The 18,778-nt window shown below is 42.0% G+C and overlaps 1 protein-coding gene across 1 annotated transcript in view; it reads left to right on the top strand.

The window, feature by feature from the left end:
- Positions 1-18,778, top strand: part of GABBR2 (gamma-aminobutyric acid type B receptor subunit 2) — a 364,113-nt gene that overhangs the window by 124,553 nt on the left and 220,782 nt on the right. The window contains exon 4 of the mRNA XM_063298738.1: positions 9,606-9,707. Within this exon, the coding sequence (XP_063154808.1) occupies positions 9,606-9,707 (102 nt within the window). The remainder of the gene's footprint in view (positions 1-9,605; positions 9,708-18,778) is intronic.

Raw genomic sequence — 18,778 nt, 5'->3', positions numbered from 1 at the left:
GTTTCTTTATTACTGTATTCCTGGAGTATGTCTTTGTGCTATATGCTTGGCTTTCCTCCAGTGCTTGACATAAAAATGTCTTCAAAGCATTCTTAATTCTTACCTATCAGCATCCCAGCATTTTCATTTTGTTCCATTATAGACATTGTATTCAATAGAATGTTCCCCAGCCTAAAACTTAAATCTTTTCTTTCTGTCCTACTGGAATCTATTCTGGAGGTGTAGTTCTTGTTCTTTCATTTCTTCCTGCACATTCTAGTTTTCTAAACATCAAAGTGTTTATCAGAATAAAATACAAATGAACCATTAGCTATTTGTTGCTTTATAAGCAATCATAAGAATTCTGAATATTCCCAGCAAGCAGTATACTTCATTTTTTTCTGGTACCAATTCATTATCCTCCAAAAGGCTTGTGTAGTAAATGAAGTTTCCTGAAGCAGCCTTAGTTTCAATAGTTGGAGGTTACCAGTTCATGGACAATGTAGGAAGATAAGAGAAATTATAGCAGCCACCCCATCAGACATCTGCTGCTGGAAGACACTGTATCCTGTAGAATTCATGAATCTACAGTGATAATGTTGCATTTAGTGGAACCCAAGACTATGAACATGATTTAGAATCCCATGACTAACACTGCTAGCTGACTGTCTATGTATAGGTAGCCTATTAATATTTGTAAGCATGTTGTTACTTTGTGGTGTTTCACCCCCAATCTCTGAATGATCTTACTAGTAGTTTAATGTAAAAAATTTTTTAAAAGAAGAACAAATTGGAACTTTCCAAGTTACTACAGTATACATTTCACAGGCAGAGAATAATAGCCCAGTCTGTGAAGTTACTGAAGTACTGTTTCTTCATATAGTTTTCTTCTGGATAAAAGCCAAGATGGGTAAGGTTTCAGAGGCAAATAATTGATTGCACCACAACCGGCATCTTGTTGATACCTCAGACAGCAAGAACATCTGAGGTCCTGCTCTGGTCCCAGGCTTTCACTCTCAGCATCTGGCTATTGGATGCTTGGTGGCCCTGGGTTCAGGCTGTTGCTCCTGATGGCTAGGTTGGTGTGTAAGAAAGCTGCCCTCATTCATGTTCTTATTATGCTGGCCTGGCATGTTTAACCAAGTCCTGATTGAGCCTAGGGGGGTGTACCCCTCTTGAGTTGTAACCTACCAAGTTTCAGGTTCTGCTCCATTTGAGACTCAGGGAAAGGGAAAGAGGGTGGCAGTTGTCATCTGTGAGTTGTTACAGACTTTCAGAGGCTCTACTCCACAGACAACAGGATGTGGGGTGCTCTGGCTGAAGTTGGGCTTAAGGGAGCAGTTGGAATTACAACTGGTGTCCCACCCTATGTGCTGCCCAGCAGGATCCCTGCCTGAGCTGCTGGATTCCATCACTGGGCTGGCAATAGAATTTCCAAGGCACTTAGTGCTTAGAGATTTCAATCTGCCTCCTAGTGGTGTTAAATCCAGGACAGCTCTGGATTTTTTGGCCTCCAAGGCAACCATGGAGCTGTCCCAAATCCTTGATTGCCCGGTGCATACTGGTGGCCACCCGCTAGATCTGGTTTTTGTCTCAGGGCTATTGAGATGTGATCTGGTAGTGGAGGAAATTAATATCAGTCAGTTGCCATGGTCAGATCACTTTCTGATTGCCTTTCAGATCACTGAGGTACCCTCCCACTCCTGCAGTGGAATCCCACTGGGTGACTAGTGGATCCAGTGGGATTCCAGAGAGAGTTTGAGGTTTTCTCTGAAGATCTGATGGGCAGATTGACTGAAGCCTTAACTGCTATCTAGAATGGGTGGGTAGCCAGGGCCTTGGACTGTATTGCTCCTAAACAGCCTCCCTCTGTGCACCAATCCCTGGATGTACAGTATCTTGGTTTACTGCAGAGCTCCAGGAGATTAAGCACCAGAAGAAGACCAGAGTGAGCTTGATCAAACATGGGTAAGAGCCCATATTCCTAATTATCTCATGGTAATAAGGGCAACAAAGCATCAGTGTTGTGTCCACCAATAGCCATCCGGTAGCCCTTTATAGGCCCTGCTGGGAAGGGACAGGGCACCGAAACATCTGCAGAGCCACTGTGAAGAATATTTGGCAGATAGTCCCTCAGATCCACTCCAAACATGACTGACTGGGCAGGTCTGGCTGAAGTGTGATCTGGGAAGAGTTTGAGTCATTGATGGGGGTTCTCTGTTTTGTTAGGTTATCCACCTGTTTATTGGACCCAGGTTCCTCCTGGGTTGTTAAGGCAGCCAGGAAGGAACCTGTAGTTGTGTCAATGAGGTGTCAGCCTCATTGAGAGAGGGAGTGGTGCGCTCCCTCCTCAAGAAGTTGGCCTCGGACCCAACAATTTTAAACAACTACCATCTTGTTTCCAATCTGTCCTGTCCCAGCCCAATCACACCCAATACACCAGGGAGGCAGTTGTAAAACTTTACTGAGAAACTGGTGAGGTAACGAACAGGTGGCAGCAAAGAAGTAAGAGTGCAAACAGAAACAAGCCCCCAAAGTCCCGCGAGCTTGCCTTAAGAGAGTTTCACGTTCCAAACAAGATTTGTCAGTTAGACGAGTCCAAAAGTCAGGAGTCAGGTCACGAGGTTTCTGATCAGGAGTCAAGGCACATGGAGTCCAGTAAGCAGATGGTTGTCTCCAACAATCAATCTGGGCTTGTGGCTCCCTTTTTATAGAGGCAGACCTGGGTGGAGCTTGTTTAGGAAGGCGGGCTGCTTTCTCACAGGAGAAGTAGGGAGGGCAGGAGATTTGTACTTTCAGACTTGCAAGATTCTGTTAATGTAGCCTTACAAAAAAAATAGAATTAGTTCATCTAGTCTTATTTCCTGCCTGGTTTACCTGGAAGGGCTGACAGCTTGTTAAGAAGGCAGTGGGTCTGCAGCTGCAGAGAAAGCAGATTATGGAGACCTGTTTTAGTCAAGTTTCAGGCCAGGATTCAGTTCTGAGACAGCTTTGGTTGCACTTGTTGATGACCTGTGGTGGAGCCAAGATGGAGATAGCGCATCCATCCTAGTACTCCTTGATCATTTAGCAGCCTTCAGTACCATTGACCATGGTACACTTCTGGACTGGCTGTGAGGCTTGGGAACTGGGGGCATTGTTTTACAGTGGTTCTCATTCTTCCTTCATGGCCATCCTAGTTGGCAGACCAGGAAATCAAGTCCACAGGACGGCTAAAACTACATTTGTTGACACTGGATATAATAACAGAATCTTGCAAGTCTAATTATGCTATAACTTCTCCACATTCTTGTACTTTAGTGAATTATGGAAGTGTCTCCCTGAGCTTCTTCTGCATATTTGCTGTCCGTTGTGGACTTAAGGTATGTTTTTCCTTTTGTCACTTTGGTGATGGAGCCTGCATACCGTCATCAAGGTCATCTTTCTTTTTCTCTGTGTTGGGTGAGGTCATCTGCCAATTTGGGATTGGGGATCATCAGTATGCTGATGATACCTAAGTATATGTTTTGATCCCCGGCCAGCCAGTGAGGCTCTTGAGGTCCTGTTCCAACACCTGGAGGCTATGTGAGTCTGGATGGGGAGGAACTGATAGACTCAGTCCCACCATCTGAGTGGCTGTGGATATTAGGACCACTTGGATCTGAGGACTTTCCATCCATACTCAAGAATGGTGTACAATCTGAGGGTCCTCTTGAACTCAGAGCTCCTGCTTAAAGAGCAGGTAGCAGCTGTGGCCAAGGAGGGGCTTTGCTGAGTTCCATATGGTGCACCGTTTTGCCCTTTCCTGGATTGAGAGGCCCTTCGGACAGTCACTCATTTCCTAGTCACCTCAAGGCTTGACTACTGTAATGTGCTCTACATGGGGCTGCCCTTAAAAGCTACTCAGAGACTTCAACTGATCCAGAATGCAGCAGTGCAGGCAGTGATGGGCAGGCATGATGGCCTTGTATATGTATACCTCTGCTCCACAAGCTGCACTGGTTGGCAGTCTGCTTCTGGGTACAATTCAAGATGTTGGCTATTACCTGTAAAGCCCTTCATGCCATAGGACAGGGTTGTTTGAGGGACTGCCTATCTCCTAAGGTTTTCTACCTGGCCAATACGTGCCCACAGAGTTGGCACGCTCCAGATCCCTTCAGTTAAACAGTGTCATCTATCGGGACACCAGGAAAATGCCATCTCTTTTGCTGTGCCTGACCTTTGAAATGAGACACCCCTGAAATCCATGTGGTTCCCACCCTGTTGGCATTCTGTAAAGCCTTGAAGACCAGGTAAAAGTATGCTAGGATCAATGAATGAAATCTTTCTAGTTTATAACCAGGTTCACAGTGCTGAAACTGAGGCTAGTCTGCCTGCTGTGACTTGTTTCAGTTTTGGTTTGCATTTTATAAAGAAATTACCAGTTTCCCCCCCTCCCAAATCATGTAGTGACTCACCCTATAATTTCTGCATCACAGGATCCCTGAGAAGAGAAATCAGGTGGTTCCTGTTGCCTTCCTTTCCCCATGCATGGCTAGATCAGAGCATCTGTCACTTCTCTATTTGTCCTCATTTTCTATGGCCTGCTAGTGCCAGAGCATACAGACTCCAGCAATTTTTCTCACTCGTCTCCAGCATGTCAGGGTTGAGGTTGCCAGACCTCAGAATGCCCTGGAAGTGTGATCTTAAGACTACCTGGGAAGGTTCACGGCCGGCTATGGAACTCAACCAATTTCATACATTCATAGTGCACTTGGTAAGCACTGTGCCAGCCAAACGTCAACAAACCTCAAAAGGGGCTTAAGTAGCTTTCTGTTTCCTGGCTATCACCTATTAGAGATACTCTTATAGCAAAAGGAAACAGTAAAACCTTGTATAGTGGCCCATTGAAATCCACATATAGATTATATTTAGTTTTCTACACAAAAACAGGAAAGGTAAAATAAATAGGGGGTCTGTGGCATACCTAGCCTAATCAGTCTTTTTCTGCTCTTACCTGATGGGTAGTAAAGTTTCTAAAATGCAAGTTCTCATATGGCATAACATTAAATACAATTTTTATGGACTGGATTTTAAAATGTCTGGCTTATTTCATTTTTTAAAAATAATTTTTAATGAAAATTTTGATTACAATAGTAAAAGCAAATACAAACTAAACTCAGAGAGAGAAAGAGAGACAGAAAGAAAGGAAGAATAAAAAGTGCAAGGAGAGAAAAAAAAAGGAAGTAAGATAAGAAAAAGCAGAGAAATATATAGAGAAGTGACTTCCGATCTTTATCACAACAAGTATAAACAAACTTAATAACTCGTCACCCCCTATAAGGTTACAAACAGATATTTCTTCTTCCCATAACCCATCCCTTATCTATATGCAAATCCATAAATCATCAACTTTTCAGTCCTAGTGTCAGCAAGAAGTCTGTAAAGGGTTACCAGAGCTTTATAGAAACACAACTTAATATTAATCTTGGTCAGATGAACTAACTTTATATTCCTTCCTTTTACTTCTAACAGTCTTGATCTTTAATTCATTCCAATGTTGTCATAGGACTTGATCTTTCTTCACTGTTTATTTTTCCCATCCCAAAGGCTTCTTTGTTTTGTAAATCCAACAAAAGTCCTTATCCAGGTCATAATCTTGGCTTGTCATACATTTTATGTATTCTTTCAGTTCAGGATCTGTTGATTTTATCACATATGATGAGAGCAGCTTCTTCTATCATTTCTGTAACACTTCTGTAACTTTTAGTGTTGGTAATTATTAGGCTTTGCAGAGCTTTTGAAAGAAGTGTTTCACAATGCTCCAGTGAAACTAAGTGGCTATGTGTACAGATACAAGCACACACAGCAACTGCCCAAAACTTGCAAATGATACAGCTACTTTAACTATTTGAAAATAGGTGTTTTGTATGTATTCCTGTACATCGAAAATGATCTCTTTCAAGGCTTTTCCCAACTCTTGTTCTTACAATGTGTACTTACTAAATTGTTGTAACTTTTGACATGTTTATCTCTTAAGAAAAAAATCTCACACTTTACTTCTCTTGTTTATGTGTTATTTTTTCTTTTTAGTCTTTTTTCCTCATTTTCTCCAGCTCCTTTTGTTGTTAGTTGCTATATTCCTTTCATTTTGAGCTCTCTTGTTTTTTTTTTCTTTTTCTCTTCCATCCCATCTTCTTTCTCCTGTTTCTTCCTTTTTCTCTAGTTACATCTTTGCATCCTTGTTAATGCCTGTTTGTCCATCTTTCTCTTTACACACACACAGATACTGGAAAGTACTTCATTAGTAATTTGATGAAATGTCAGAACTAGTAAAGTAAGTGCTAGCTGCTGGATAAACACTTCAGCTTTCTGTTATCAATAAGTGAAATAATTTATCAAAATATCATACATGATAGTATGACATTAAGGCTATGTGAACTATAATTTTTATATTAGTTTTAAAGTATTGTTTGACCTTATATTTTGTATCTGTAATATGTTGATTTTTGTCCTAATTACTTTGAGTGCTTACATTGCCAGAAAGCAAATAAATAAATACAACTTCTAAATTTTTATATGAGCATGCAAAGTTGCATTATAACTTATTGATTTTTCCCAGAGGTTACAGTGCTGTGGTAGATAATCTGTGTGTTAATACGTAACATAAATCCTAAATCTTTAAATTTAATCCCACACCAATATGCATTTAAGTCTTACCCAGATGAGCACAGTAAAAGAATTTTAAGAGAAGCAACTCTTACATTTCTGCATGTTCCTCTCTCCCTTTCTGTGACCAGCCTAGAGTGTGTACGGATGCCTGCATAGGAATTCTTTTTGTCTTTTTTGATTGACTTGTGTCATTAGGAAGATCTGTGTGCAGAGATAGCGAGCGTAGTACGCCTTGTGACAGGGTCTTCACCCCAACAGCTTTGAAGGCATGTTTCCCTCCTAGTGAATTTTATTTTATAAGGCATGTAGGACAAATAGGTTGTAAACAGGCATGCTCAGAGACATTTCAATTCTGGCTAATGCAACCAAGATGACTTATGAGTGGTTCTTTTAGTATGCCTCATGTATGACCCAACTAGAGAGGCCTGGTGAATTGTCTTTTCCTAATACTGTATGTATCTTGACAATGTCAGAAAGTTTCCTGTCCCTTTTGCGGGTCATGTCAGGAACTATGATAAACTCCCCATTTTTTGATGTAAATTGGAGTAAATTGGAGTAAACATGAAATCAAATTCAGCAGCACCAAGTAAAACTGGTTATAGAAAAAATGTGCAGAACATAACTGTGCAAAGATTAGCAGAGAAATAGCTGAGAAAGCAGTTACCTTTTCCCCCTGAATGCATTGGACGTCCCTTCTTATATACTAGCCATCCCATCCTAAAATATTTCTCAAATTAAAATTCTAGGTATGGACGTACACAACGTCTGAATATCTTTTCCAGCACCTTTGTTGCTCCCCTACAAATGCTAGTCCACAGAGTATTTGACTGCTGTTTCCTCTATTGTTAATAGTTGTTCCAAAAAGGTGGAAGCTATCCAGCGCTTCAGTATCTTCACATTATATACTGTATACACATGCACATATGGACATGTATATACATATAGGACCATCTGTCTCTGGTTATATTGGCCCATCCCACATGCTGTTCCAGGCTTGGCATCCTCCAGGTCCTTTCCTTGTTTCTATGTCATATGGTGATATCTAGGAAGTGTGCGTTTTCTATGGCAGCACCTCCTCTTTGGATGATCTCTGCCCTCAAATTTGATTGGCCCCAATCTGGTTAGCCTTTTGGAAGGCATTAAAAACTTGTTTTTTCCCCTGGGAATTTGGACCTGGTAGTTATATGTTCCTGTCTTCAGTGGTGCTTATTGGATTTGATGAACATATGTTTTGTCGTATCTTCATTATCATTGATTATATTATTTTAATATAATGATAGCCACCCAGAATCACTGGTGAGTTATATGGACAGCCAGATAACTTAAGTCTCATCAATTACAATATAAGCTTGTTTCTAGTTCCATTTATTTTAATTTCTTTGTTCTGTACTTACACAAAATAATAAAAAAAGATTTTACATGTCAAGTAGTCATACTTGAATCATTTTATTATGAAGCTGAATCTAATATAGTTTATGTTTCTAAAATATATATTTAACAAGTTTCCATTGAAAATAACTTGCAATAGAAATAAAGTATTGATGTGACTTTGAATGCATTAGTGAAGAAAATGTGTGAAATGTATACATCATATACTCTGTGATAATATTCAGCACTGCAGTTAGTTGTTTTCAGTTCACAGTTTGAGTTTAAAGGTTAATGTAGAATTTATCTGGGTATTACAGATTGAAGAGGTGCAATACAGTTGTGTGGAATAACTTTCTACAGTATACAATTATTCATTTGCACTATAATAGCTGAATTATGGATCTTACTTCTGCAGTACAGATAGTCCTTGAGTTACAACAGTAATTGGGACCAGAATTTCCATCACTAAACGATGTCGTAATACAGCACAAGTCATGTGACAGCATCACTTGGTGATGACAATCCCAGCACTCCCCATTGCGGTTGTTACCCGAATCCTACCTATTGTTAGGCGAGGACCCACCCTGATCCAAGCCATTCCTGGCTTAGTCTCATCCAACCCCAAGCCTTGGTAAGGTAAGAGATTGCCTCCTCTTCAATCCCCCCTGCCTATCTACCCCCATCGCTGCCCTTTTGGCTGCCTTGCACCCCACTGCCTCTGCCACCTTGCTGGCCTGCACTCTGCTCGCCCTGCTGGCCTTGCTGCCCTGCACTCTACTCACTCAGCCACCCTGCCAGCCCTGCTGGCCTTGCCACCCTGTGCTCCACTTGCCCTGCCAGGTTTGCTCGACCTCAGAAGCCTTCCAAAGCATCGCAAGAATGGTGCGCACTATTTGGAGAATGGCATAAGTGGCCTTGGGAAGAAGGCCTGGTGCGGCTAGCAGCTACCTTGCATAGGGCCAGGCCAGCTGTGTCCCATCAGCAGCAGGAGGAAGACAGCGAAGGTCAGCTGAGTGTGGCAAGGCCTGCGGAGCACAGGGCAGTGGGGCTGGCTGGGGCTTTGCACTGTGGTGCTGTGATGGCTGGCCGTGTCATGGGGCTTGAGGCAGCACACCTCAGCAGTGGCGGCAGCACAAGGGCTAAAGTAAAAGTTGGGGCAGTGGCGGCTAGCTGAGACTGTTGAGGGCCCGGGCCTCTACTTCAGCCCCAGCACTGCCACCGCTGAGGAGTGCAGCTATGCAGGGTGGCCTAAAGGGCAGTGATGGGGGGCAGACAGTCAGGCGGGGGGAGTTGAAGCACCCCTGCTGTCATAAGTGCAGGTGGGCTGCCAAGCGCCTGAATCTGGATCACGTGACCGTGGGGGCACTGCAATGGCTGTAACTTTGCAATACCATTTGTTCAGCACCACCATAACTCTGAACAGTCACTGAACAAATGGTCATAACTCGAGAACTACCTGTACTTGTCTGAAAAACCCAACTCTCTCTTCATATTATTTCATATAAAATGCCTATATTAAATGTTGACTTTAATGTGCATCTGTATAGTAGTATTAAGATACAAGACAGCGAAATATTCAGTACAAGATACCTATACATTTATTTTGTCATTCTTTTATTCTACAATAGGTACGGAATGATCTAACTGGAGTTCTCTATGGTGAAGATATTGAAATATCAGATACAGAGAGTTTTTCTAATGATCCCTGTACAAGTGTCAAAAAGCTTAAGGTAGGTGCAACTATTTTGCTAGGTTAAAAAACTAATTGGGCAGCAAAAAAAAAATCAGTGGCTTAAAATAAGCAATTTTAATCGGTCTAAGTTTGAAGACTTCCATTTAGATTTTGGTATTTAGGATAGTTGCTATTATAGTCATGATATAAAAATTATTATATATAATATTAAATTCTATAATGGCATAGGAAAGATATGATTAATACAGTTATAACCAGATTGCCAACAGAATTATATGTACCGGGGCAAGAATGCTTTGTGTGCTACAAATTTTACAAGTTCAATTTCTTTTTCTTTCTAAAAATGCAAATTAATATCAGGTGCTAAATTTTGTTGAAGTATAAGGACAGTATTATTATTATTATTATTATTATTATTATTATTAATAATAATAATAATATGCTGCCCAACTCCCAGTGACTCTGGGTGGTTTACAAATTGTTAAAAACATTTAAAAACAAGGAACAATACAAAAACAAAGGAACAGAGATGGCAGAGAAAACAAACCTCAATGGGAACAAGGAAAAGGAAGAAAAGAGACGTCAGTCGTCCTCACCAAAGCCTGGGTGAAGAGACATGTCTTCAGGGCCCTTTGAAATACCAGTAGGGTAGGGGCTGTTCATATCTCGGGGGGAGCCTCATTCCAGTCAACAGCCTCAACAGCCTCACGTGGCCAGCCCAGAGTCAAAATTGGGTATCATCAACGTAACCCCAAACTGGCAGATGACCTTACCCAGTGGTTTCATGTAGATGTTGAAAAAGAGGGGAGAGAGAATAGAATCTTACAGCACCCCACAAAGAAGGAACCTAGGGTGAGATCTGTCCCTGCCAACCAACATTGGAACTGGCTCCAGAGAAAGTAAGAGAACCACCATAAAATGGTGACCCCAATCCCCAACCCATGGAGCCAGCTCAGAAGGATACCATGTTTGACAGTTATCAAAAGCCGCTGAGAAATCAAGAAGCCCAAGGATGGATGCACCACCACCATCCTGACTCCACTATAGGTATCAACAAGAATAGAATCTTTGAAAATCAATGGGAGTGAAATTAATCATGACTGTCTGTTATTGATATATTTAATACTGTGGAGTCCTTGGTGCTCTCTGAGCCTTGTTTTCTTGCAGACGTTTCATTGCCAGACTAGGCAACATCTTCAGTGCAAAGAGGGAGTGGGCCTTGCTCTCAGTTTATATAATGTGGCTTGCCCTGCTTGTGTTGATAGGGGTGTTGTTCTCTCCTTGGGAGTTCTTTGATTGGGCTGTTGTTTGCTGCTTGGTTGATTGCCTGAGTTAATAGTTCCTTGATTAAGGTGTATTGTGCTGTTCGATGGTTCATCTGGTGTTAACCCTAGTGTTGATCTTTGCATATCTGGGTGTTGATTGGTGGCAAGGGAGTGTATTGGTCTTTTGGCTTTTCTATTGTCTCTTTTGAATGGTATGTGAATGTTGTTTACCTCTGTGTGTCTGTTGGTGGCTGCTTGGTCTGAATGCCAGGCTTCCAGGAATTCTCTGGTGTTTTTGGATTTGGCTTAGTTTAGGATGCTCACCGTTTCCCAGTTGAAACTATGGTTGAGTCTGTCCATGTGTTGTGAGATTAAGGAGTTCTCATCATGTCTTCTGACTGCTAGTTGGTGTTCGTGAATGCGCTGTGCTAGTCTTCTGCCTGTCTGTCCTACACAGTGGCTGTTACAGGCTTTGCATTGTATGTTGTAGACGACTCCTGTTTTTTCTTCTTCGGCTATTGGGTCTTTTGGGTTGCTTAATATGTTTTGAAGGGTTTTAGTTGGTTTATGTGCTACAGTGATGCCATGTGGTTGTAACAGTCTGTTGGTGGTTTCTGAGATGTTTCCGATGTATGGTAGTGTTATCCTTTTCATAGTTTCCATTGGTTGGGTTGTAGTGGGTTGGGTGCTGAGGCACTTTTTGATAAAGTTGAGCGGGTATCCATTTTGTTGGAAGATGCTGTGCAGATGTTCTTTTTCTTTTTTCTGGTGTTCTGGATTGCTGCAGTTTGTAAGTGCTCATCTGAATAACGTTCTTACACAGCTTCTCTTGTGGGAGGTTGTATTGTTACTTTGGTAGTGGAGCACTTGGTTGGTGTGGGTAGCTTTCCTGTAGACTTGTGTTTCTAACTTACCATCATTTCCTCTGCTGATGAGGATGTGCAGGAATGGTAGTGAGTTGTTGTTTTCTTCCTCCCTTGTGAATTTTATTCCATTAAAGATGTTATTGATGGTTTTGTGGGTTTCTTCCAGTTGTTTCTTTTGTATTATGACAAAAGTGTCATCTACATACCGGATCCACACTTTGGGTTGTATGTGTGGGAGTGCTATCCTTTCCAGAGCACCAAGGACTCCACAGTTCAACCCTGAGCTACAAATATTTGCTTTGAAATATAATACTGAATACAATTGAATCCATCCAATAATCAGAATATTATATACAGTAGGCACAGAGTACATGTGATTTGTTATAGAAAAGGAAACATACACTTTAAACAACATAGGTAAATTAATATACAGAGGCAATGGACCACTTGTTAATCCTCAGACATTGGTTCTCATTCCACACTGACATAATTTATCTACAATAGAGTTGTGCACTTTTCATTAGCTGTGAACTCTAAAAACAGCCACTCTCATTCAGTTAACTTTAGAGAGTTTAGTCTCAAACTCAAGCTAGAAACTGGGATAGAATAGGAGAAACAAAAACAGGAGAAACATCTGTGTTTTTCAAGAGAATGGGATTAATTTTTTAGAAATGATAGGCATTCATCAGGCAATAAAGAATGCCAATTTTATAGGAATCCATGCAGGGCCTATGCTTTGTGAAAAATCTTTGTTTTTTTTTAAAAAATGCCTATAATGTTGTTTTTTGGGGGATAAACAATAATTTCATGCCAAATTTCTGACAAATAAATTGACAAGAAAGATGAAAGGATGCTTGTAAGGAATGATGATGTCCCTTTATGAATGTAGTGGAGCCAACTGTCAATAGGTTAAGGTGAACATTTAAACTTATTAATGTTTTTTATAAAATAAATCAGTCACTATGCCAAGTAAAATAGTTAACATGGTTCACAAAACTTCTTCATGTAATTGATCAGGAATTAGGACAAGGTGCCTAGTGTAAGTAATGATGAAATGATGAAGGATCTTAGGATCTTTCTCAACCTCTTACACTGTTATTCCCTACAAGACGTTGTGATTTGGTGAGCCAATCTGATATGAAGGCAAGCCTTGGTTACTGAACCCAAAACTCTTTGGTCCACAATAAGAAATCCCAGCCTCTTTTGTCATTGCTCTGTCCTTTGTAGTACACTAAAGTTTTACAGCATACTAGAGCATTGTGGAAATCAGAAATGGAGTGAATTAAAACCCATCTGTTCAACCTGCAGTTAAAGAAAATCTGTTCAGAATTACTTTGGGATTGTACGTAATTAGTCCAGAATAAACATAGATCTCAATATGTGCCAAAAATGAGAAACTTTATCTTAAAATCAGTGTGCTGTGTGTGGGGTATGTGTTTGCGTATACAGTGGGATGTTTGGTGCGTAAATGCTGGAATGTGAAGTCATAATGATGAGTAGAATCTTGTCACCACATTATACATACAGATAAACAAGTAACATAGCTGAAAGTTTGAGGTCGTTTGCATATTCTATACCGAGCAATAATAACATCCCTCTTTTCAAAAGAAATCTACTAGTGTGATTACACCTAAATACACCTTCTGGTCTGCTTATACCTATCTATCCCTGATATAGGGGTTTGTCTACCTTCCCTACTGGTGACAGCCAGGAGGGGAGGGGATTTGAATCACACTTGGGATTGTTTGGTTGCTGGATGTGCGGGCACCCTGCCAGTGTAGTGATTTGTGCGAGAATACTGGGAGTGTAGGTTTATCTAGAGGTGCTGAGTGCTTTGCAGAAGCACCTCTGGGTTTAGTGGACCCTAGAGGAGGTTGTAGATGGATATGCATATGTATGGGGGGGGGGCTATGGGCTTGGGCATGGACCATTATGGGCAGGGGAAGGGGGAAGTTTCTGGAGGGTTGGGGGTGGGTCATAACATCTTGGTAGTGACATCTTGGTATGGGGAGATATGATGGAAAACAGAGTGGGCTGCTCTTGGGGACTGTACCACAGGTATACTGTTCCTATGGCTGTTCCAGCCCCTCAAACTCACTCCTGGGTCCTGGTGGGCTGACCTTCAAGGCCCTGGGCTATTAGCTGCTGCTGTTGAACACCAGGTCAGTCTGTAACTGGGATACCCTCATCCATGACTTGATTGTGGATGAGATGGCTGACCTGGTGTGTATTACTGAAACCTGGCTGGGGCTGGAGGGGGGTCCTTTCTGAAATGAGCCCAGCTGGTTTTTGGATGTGGCATCAGCCAAGACTCCAGGATGGTGGTAGTGGGGTGGCAATGGTCATCCAAGATACTTGGGAGTCATCCAGGGGTGCTGCCCTATGGATTGCCAGGCACAGTACCCTATTTATTAAGTTGGGCTCTAGGAATCAGCTGGGACTGTTGCTATTGTACCTGCCTCCCTGCTGCATAGCAACTTTCCTGCCTGAGCTTCTTGGTTCCATGGCCAGGTTAACAGTGGAGTTCCCCAGGCTTATGGTCTTGGGGGACTTCAATTTCCTTTTCTGGGGGCAGGGTCTGAGGTAGCTCAGGAGATAATGGCCACCATAACAACCATGGGTCTGTCCTAGCTCATCCAGGGCCCATAATAGTGACCAGGTTTTTCTGTCAGAGAACAGGAAGGTGTTCTGGATTTGGAGGAGATATTGGTTTCTCCCCTGTCATGCTCAGATGACTTCCTGATGAGCCTCTGGCTCTGTGGCATCACCCCCACTGCAGGGAGGCTGGGCCTATTAGATCAGCCCACCCCAGGTGACTGATGGACCCAGCTGGATTCTAGAGAAGCTTGGGATTGTTCTGGAAGGTCTGCAGCATGGTTTGGCCAAAGCCCTGGTGGCTGCCTGGAATGGGAGGGCAGCTGAGGCTTTGAATTGGATCATGTCTGAGTGGCCTCCACACCTATGGATCCTGGAACTCTTCTTGGTTTATGGAAGAGCTGAGGGAGATGAAGCAGGTTAAGAGACTTCTAGAGCCGCAAATGACAAAGAATGAACCACAAATGACAAAAAGTGAACCTGACTGAACACTGGCTAGAGCTGCTGTTTGAGCCTACCTCATGGCAGTAAGGACGGTGAAGCATAATTATTTCTCTGCCCTTATTGCATGTGTAGATAGCCATCCAGCAGCCCTGTTTTGAGTGATCCAGACCCTCCTTGGAGGGAGTAATTCTGGGGTTCATCTACAGGGTCCCTGTGAGGAATATGCTAAGAATCTGATGGGTAAAGTTGCTTGGATTTTCTCTGCGTTGAACTCCGGCCTTGGTGCAGGACCAGTGGAGGCTACAGGAGCTAAGTTTTGCATGGTTATCTGGGAGGAGTTTGTTCCTGTTGAGCCTGAGGAAGCGGACAGGGTTCTTGCAGCTGTTTGTTCAGCCACCTTCATGCTAGTTCCATGCCCCTCCTGACTGGTCAAGGTTGCCCAGGCAGGGACTTGTGATTAGGTCTGGATGGTGGTTAATTCTTCCCTGAGGGAGGGTGGTCCCATTGGCTCTTAAGGAGGCAGTGGTACACCCCTTCTCAAGGGTCCATTGCTCAACCAAACCAATCTGGACAGTTTTTGTTGTGGAGAAGGTGGTTGCACTACAGCTTCAAAGTACTCTGGATGAAATGGATTATCTGGACTCCTTTCAGTCAGGATTCAGGCTGGGGCATGGGATTGAGATGGCATTGATCACACTCTTGGATGACCTTTGGTGGGAGTGGGATGGGGGCAGTGCATCCATCCTTGTTCTTCTTGTCCTCTTAGGAGCTTTCAGTACCATTGATCATGGTATCCTTCTGGACCAGATTTGGGAATTGGGGATGAGTGGCCCTGTGTTGTGCTGGTTCTCCTCCTCCCTCTGGGGCCAGCTCCAGTCAGTGTTGATAGGAGGGGAGAGGTTCAGCCCATGGCCCCTACTTTGTGGGGTGCTGCAGGACTCAGTCCTTTCTGCCCTCCTGTTTAACATCTACATGAGGCCACTGAGTGGGGTGATCCAACAGTTTGGGGTAAGGTATCACCAGTATGCTGATGATAACCCAGCTTTATATCTCCAGGCCATCTGGGTGATGCCTTGGACATCCTGTCCCAGTGCCTGGAGGCTGTGCAGGCCTGGATGGGGCACAACAGGCTTCAGCTCAACCCAAGCAAGGCCTTGGATGTTTAGACCTTCCGGTGCCAAGGATTTCCACCTTTGGTCTTAGATGGGGTGGCACTATGTCAGACAGACTTGGTGCACAATCTGGGATTCCTCTTGGACTCATGGCTCTTGCTAGAAGAGCAGGTGGCAGATGCGGCTAGGAGGGCCTTTGTAGACCTTCAGGTTGTGTGCCAGTTTCACCCCATTCCTAGACTGGGAGGCCCTGCTCACTGTCACTCATGCCCTCATGACCTTCTGTCTGGATAATTGCAATGCACTCTACATGGGGCTGCCCTTGAAGGACATTCAGAAGCTTCAGCTGGTGCAGAATGCAGCTGCATGGGTAGTAAATGGTGTTGGTTACTCAGCACATGTAACACCACTACTCTGTGAGCTGCAATGGTTGCCAGGATGCTTCTGGATGCAATTCAAGGTGCTGGTTGACACCCTTAAAGCTTTCATGGCTTGGGACCAGGTTATCTGAGGGACTGTTTTCCCAGTTGTTTCTACCTGTCCAATCTGGTCCAACAGGATGGACTCACTCCAGGTCCTGTTGGCAGGGCCCAGGAGGTGTGTCTTTTCTACCGTAGTACCTGCCCTATGGAACATTGTCCTTCCAGAGATTAGGATGGCCCCAACCCCGCTGGCCTTTTGTAAGGCTCCAAAGACCTGGCTCTGAAGGGTCCCTGTGGTAATGCCCACTGATTGTGACATCTTCCTTGGCTGCTATGTATTTTAATTTTGTATGTATGTATGTATGTATGTATGTATGCATGCATGTATGTATTTATTATCCCACCTTTATTATTTTTATAAATAACTCAAGGCAGGGATCATATCTAATACTCCTTCCTCCTTCTATTTTTCCCACAACAGCAACCCTGTGAGGTGAGTTGGGCTGAGAGAGAGTGACTGGCGCAAAGTCACCCAGCTGACTTTCATGCCTAAGGCGGGACTAGAACTCACAGACTCCTGGTTTCTAGCCCAACACCTTAACCACTAGACCAGACTGGCTGATAGGAATTTGTTTTTAATTTATTTTAGAATTTTTATTGCCCAGAGTCACTTGTTGAGATGGGTGCCAATACAAATTTAATAATACTAACAATAACAATAATAATAAAAAATGTTAAATACATTTAAGCCTCCTGTTTATGACATTTTTGGCTTTCATATTTTTCAGTCTATTTGCATTGCCCATGTCTCTGTCGTTATCCTTTCCACAGTATATGCTATTTGCATGCGGAATGGGTAGTTTATAATTTTGACATTTAATACATTCCCCCTTAAGGATTGACCAGAAGTAAGAGATAAAGGCTCCCTAGTAGGAAGCAGAAATTATTCCAGTTGACTGACACTTAATGCCTTCAGTACAATTTCCTAAAGAAAGAAATAGGGCATACAAATCAAAACTCTTAACGATGTTTATAACTTTTTATTTGGGGGGCTTCTCAGCAAAACAGATATCAATTGGTTTTGTACATTGTATATTATTGGAAAAACCTGAGTTGTATGACTCTCAATGACCAAATGCTGTCATTTTTTATTTAAGGCATTTTGATGTATATTTTTCTGTCATTTTAATTTGCTCAGATAAATATGATAACTTTTAATATTGGTTTTGAAATTGTAAATTAACCCTTGATGGGAGTGTGTCTCATCTCATTTTTAGATTTGGAGTTTTCGGAACATGGAGTCATAAATATGAAGCTGGTGTGCATGTGTGTGTGTGTGTGTGTGTGTGTGTTCTACTGTGGATTTTTTTCAGGCTGTCATCAAAGAATGTAACAATTGCTACTATCCCTGCCCTCTGTCCCCCACTCCTCACAAAGCATAACATCCTGTTTATTATTCTGGCATGACTTCCAAATATAGTCTCTGGATACTATGAATAATCACATTCCAACTTTTTAATACACAGAAGAAATGATGGATATTAATACTAAATAAATAAATAAATAAACAGAGTTGCATTCCCACTTGATATTTCTCTAACAATTTGGAACATTTTCTTTTCTTTTTCTCTTTCTCTCTAAATTTTAAGGGTACAATTGATAACATCAGAAGGTCCTCAAAATCTAGCCCTAACAGTTTCAGTATACTTCTGAGAACAGGAAACTGCTGCAATTAGAAATTAAGAAAGCAGACTGAATAGGTTTTTCTTCCTATAATGAACTCCTACTCCCTTTTCAGAAACTTTATAGAGCAATCAAGCTACCTAATCAAGCTACCATTGCTGAACCTGGATTAGTACTAAAAATAAATTAGAGTACCAATAAATAGGAAATTGTTTCTATTAGTCCACATAAAGAATTGCCTATATGCAGAATGATTATTTGCAGAGGATAACTGATACTGAAATTCTGAAATCCTTAAACTGTTGTATTTTTAGTAGAAATTCACTAAAAAGAAATCAGAAGAAGTCTGAGGGTAGTAGTGTAATCCTAAGCATATTACTTAAAAGTGAGTCTTAATTGATTTCTATAGATCATCCAGAACAGGGTTCCCCAAAGTGGTCAGTATCAACCTCCAAGGGTCAATGGGACCATCCAAGGGTCAATGTTGTTGTTGTTATTTGTAGAACTATTAGTTAAAGTAGTATTTATTAAATTATTTTCGTGTAATAAACGTTTGGACATTAATGAACAATCTGAAACTTTATGAAAGGGTCAATGAGCTGAAGAGTTTGGGGACCCCTGCTATAGAATAATGTGTTAAGGTTTTAAGCTGCATGGCATTCTAAGAATTATTGAAAGGAATATAAGGAGACTGTTGTTCCCTGATATTCTGATATACAAT

This window comes from Candoia aspera, chromosome 3, assembly GCF_035149785.1.
Source record: "Candoia aspera isolate rCanAsp1 chromosome 3, rCanAsp1.hap2, whole genome shotgun sequence".
NCBI classification, from domain to species: Eukaryota; Metazoa; Chordata; class Lepidosauria; order Squamata; family Boidae; genus Candoia; species Candoia aspera.
The sequence above is the reverse complement of the archived record's forward strand: the minus strand, read 5'-3'. Positions and strand labels throughout refer to the sequence as shown.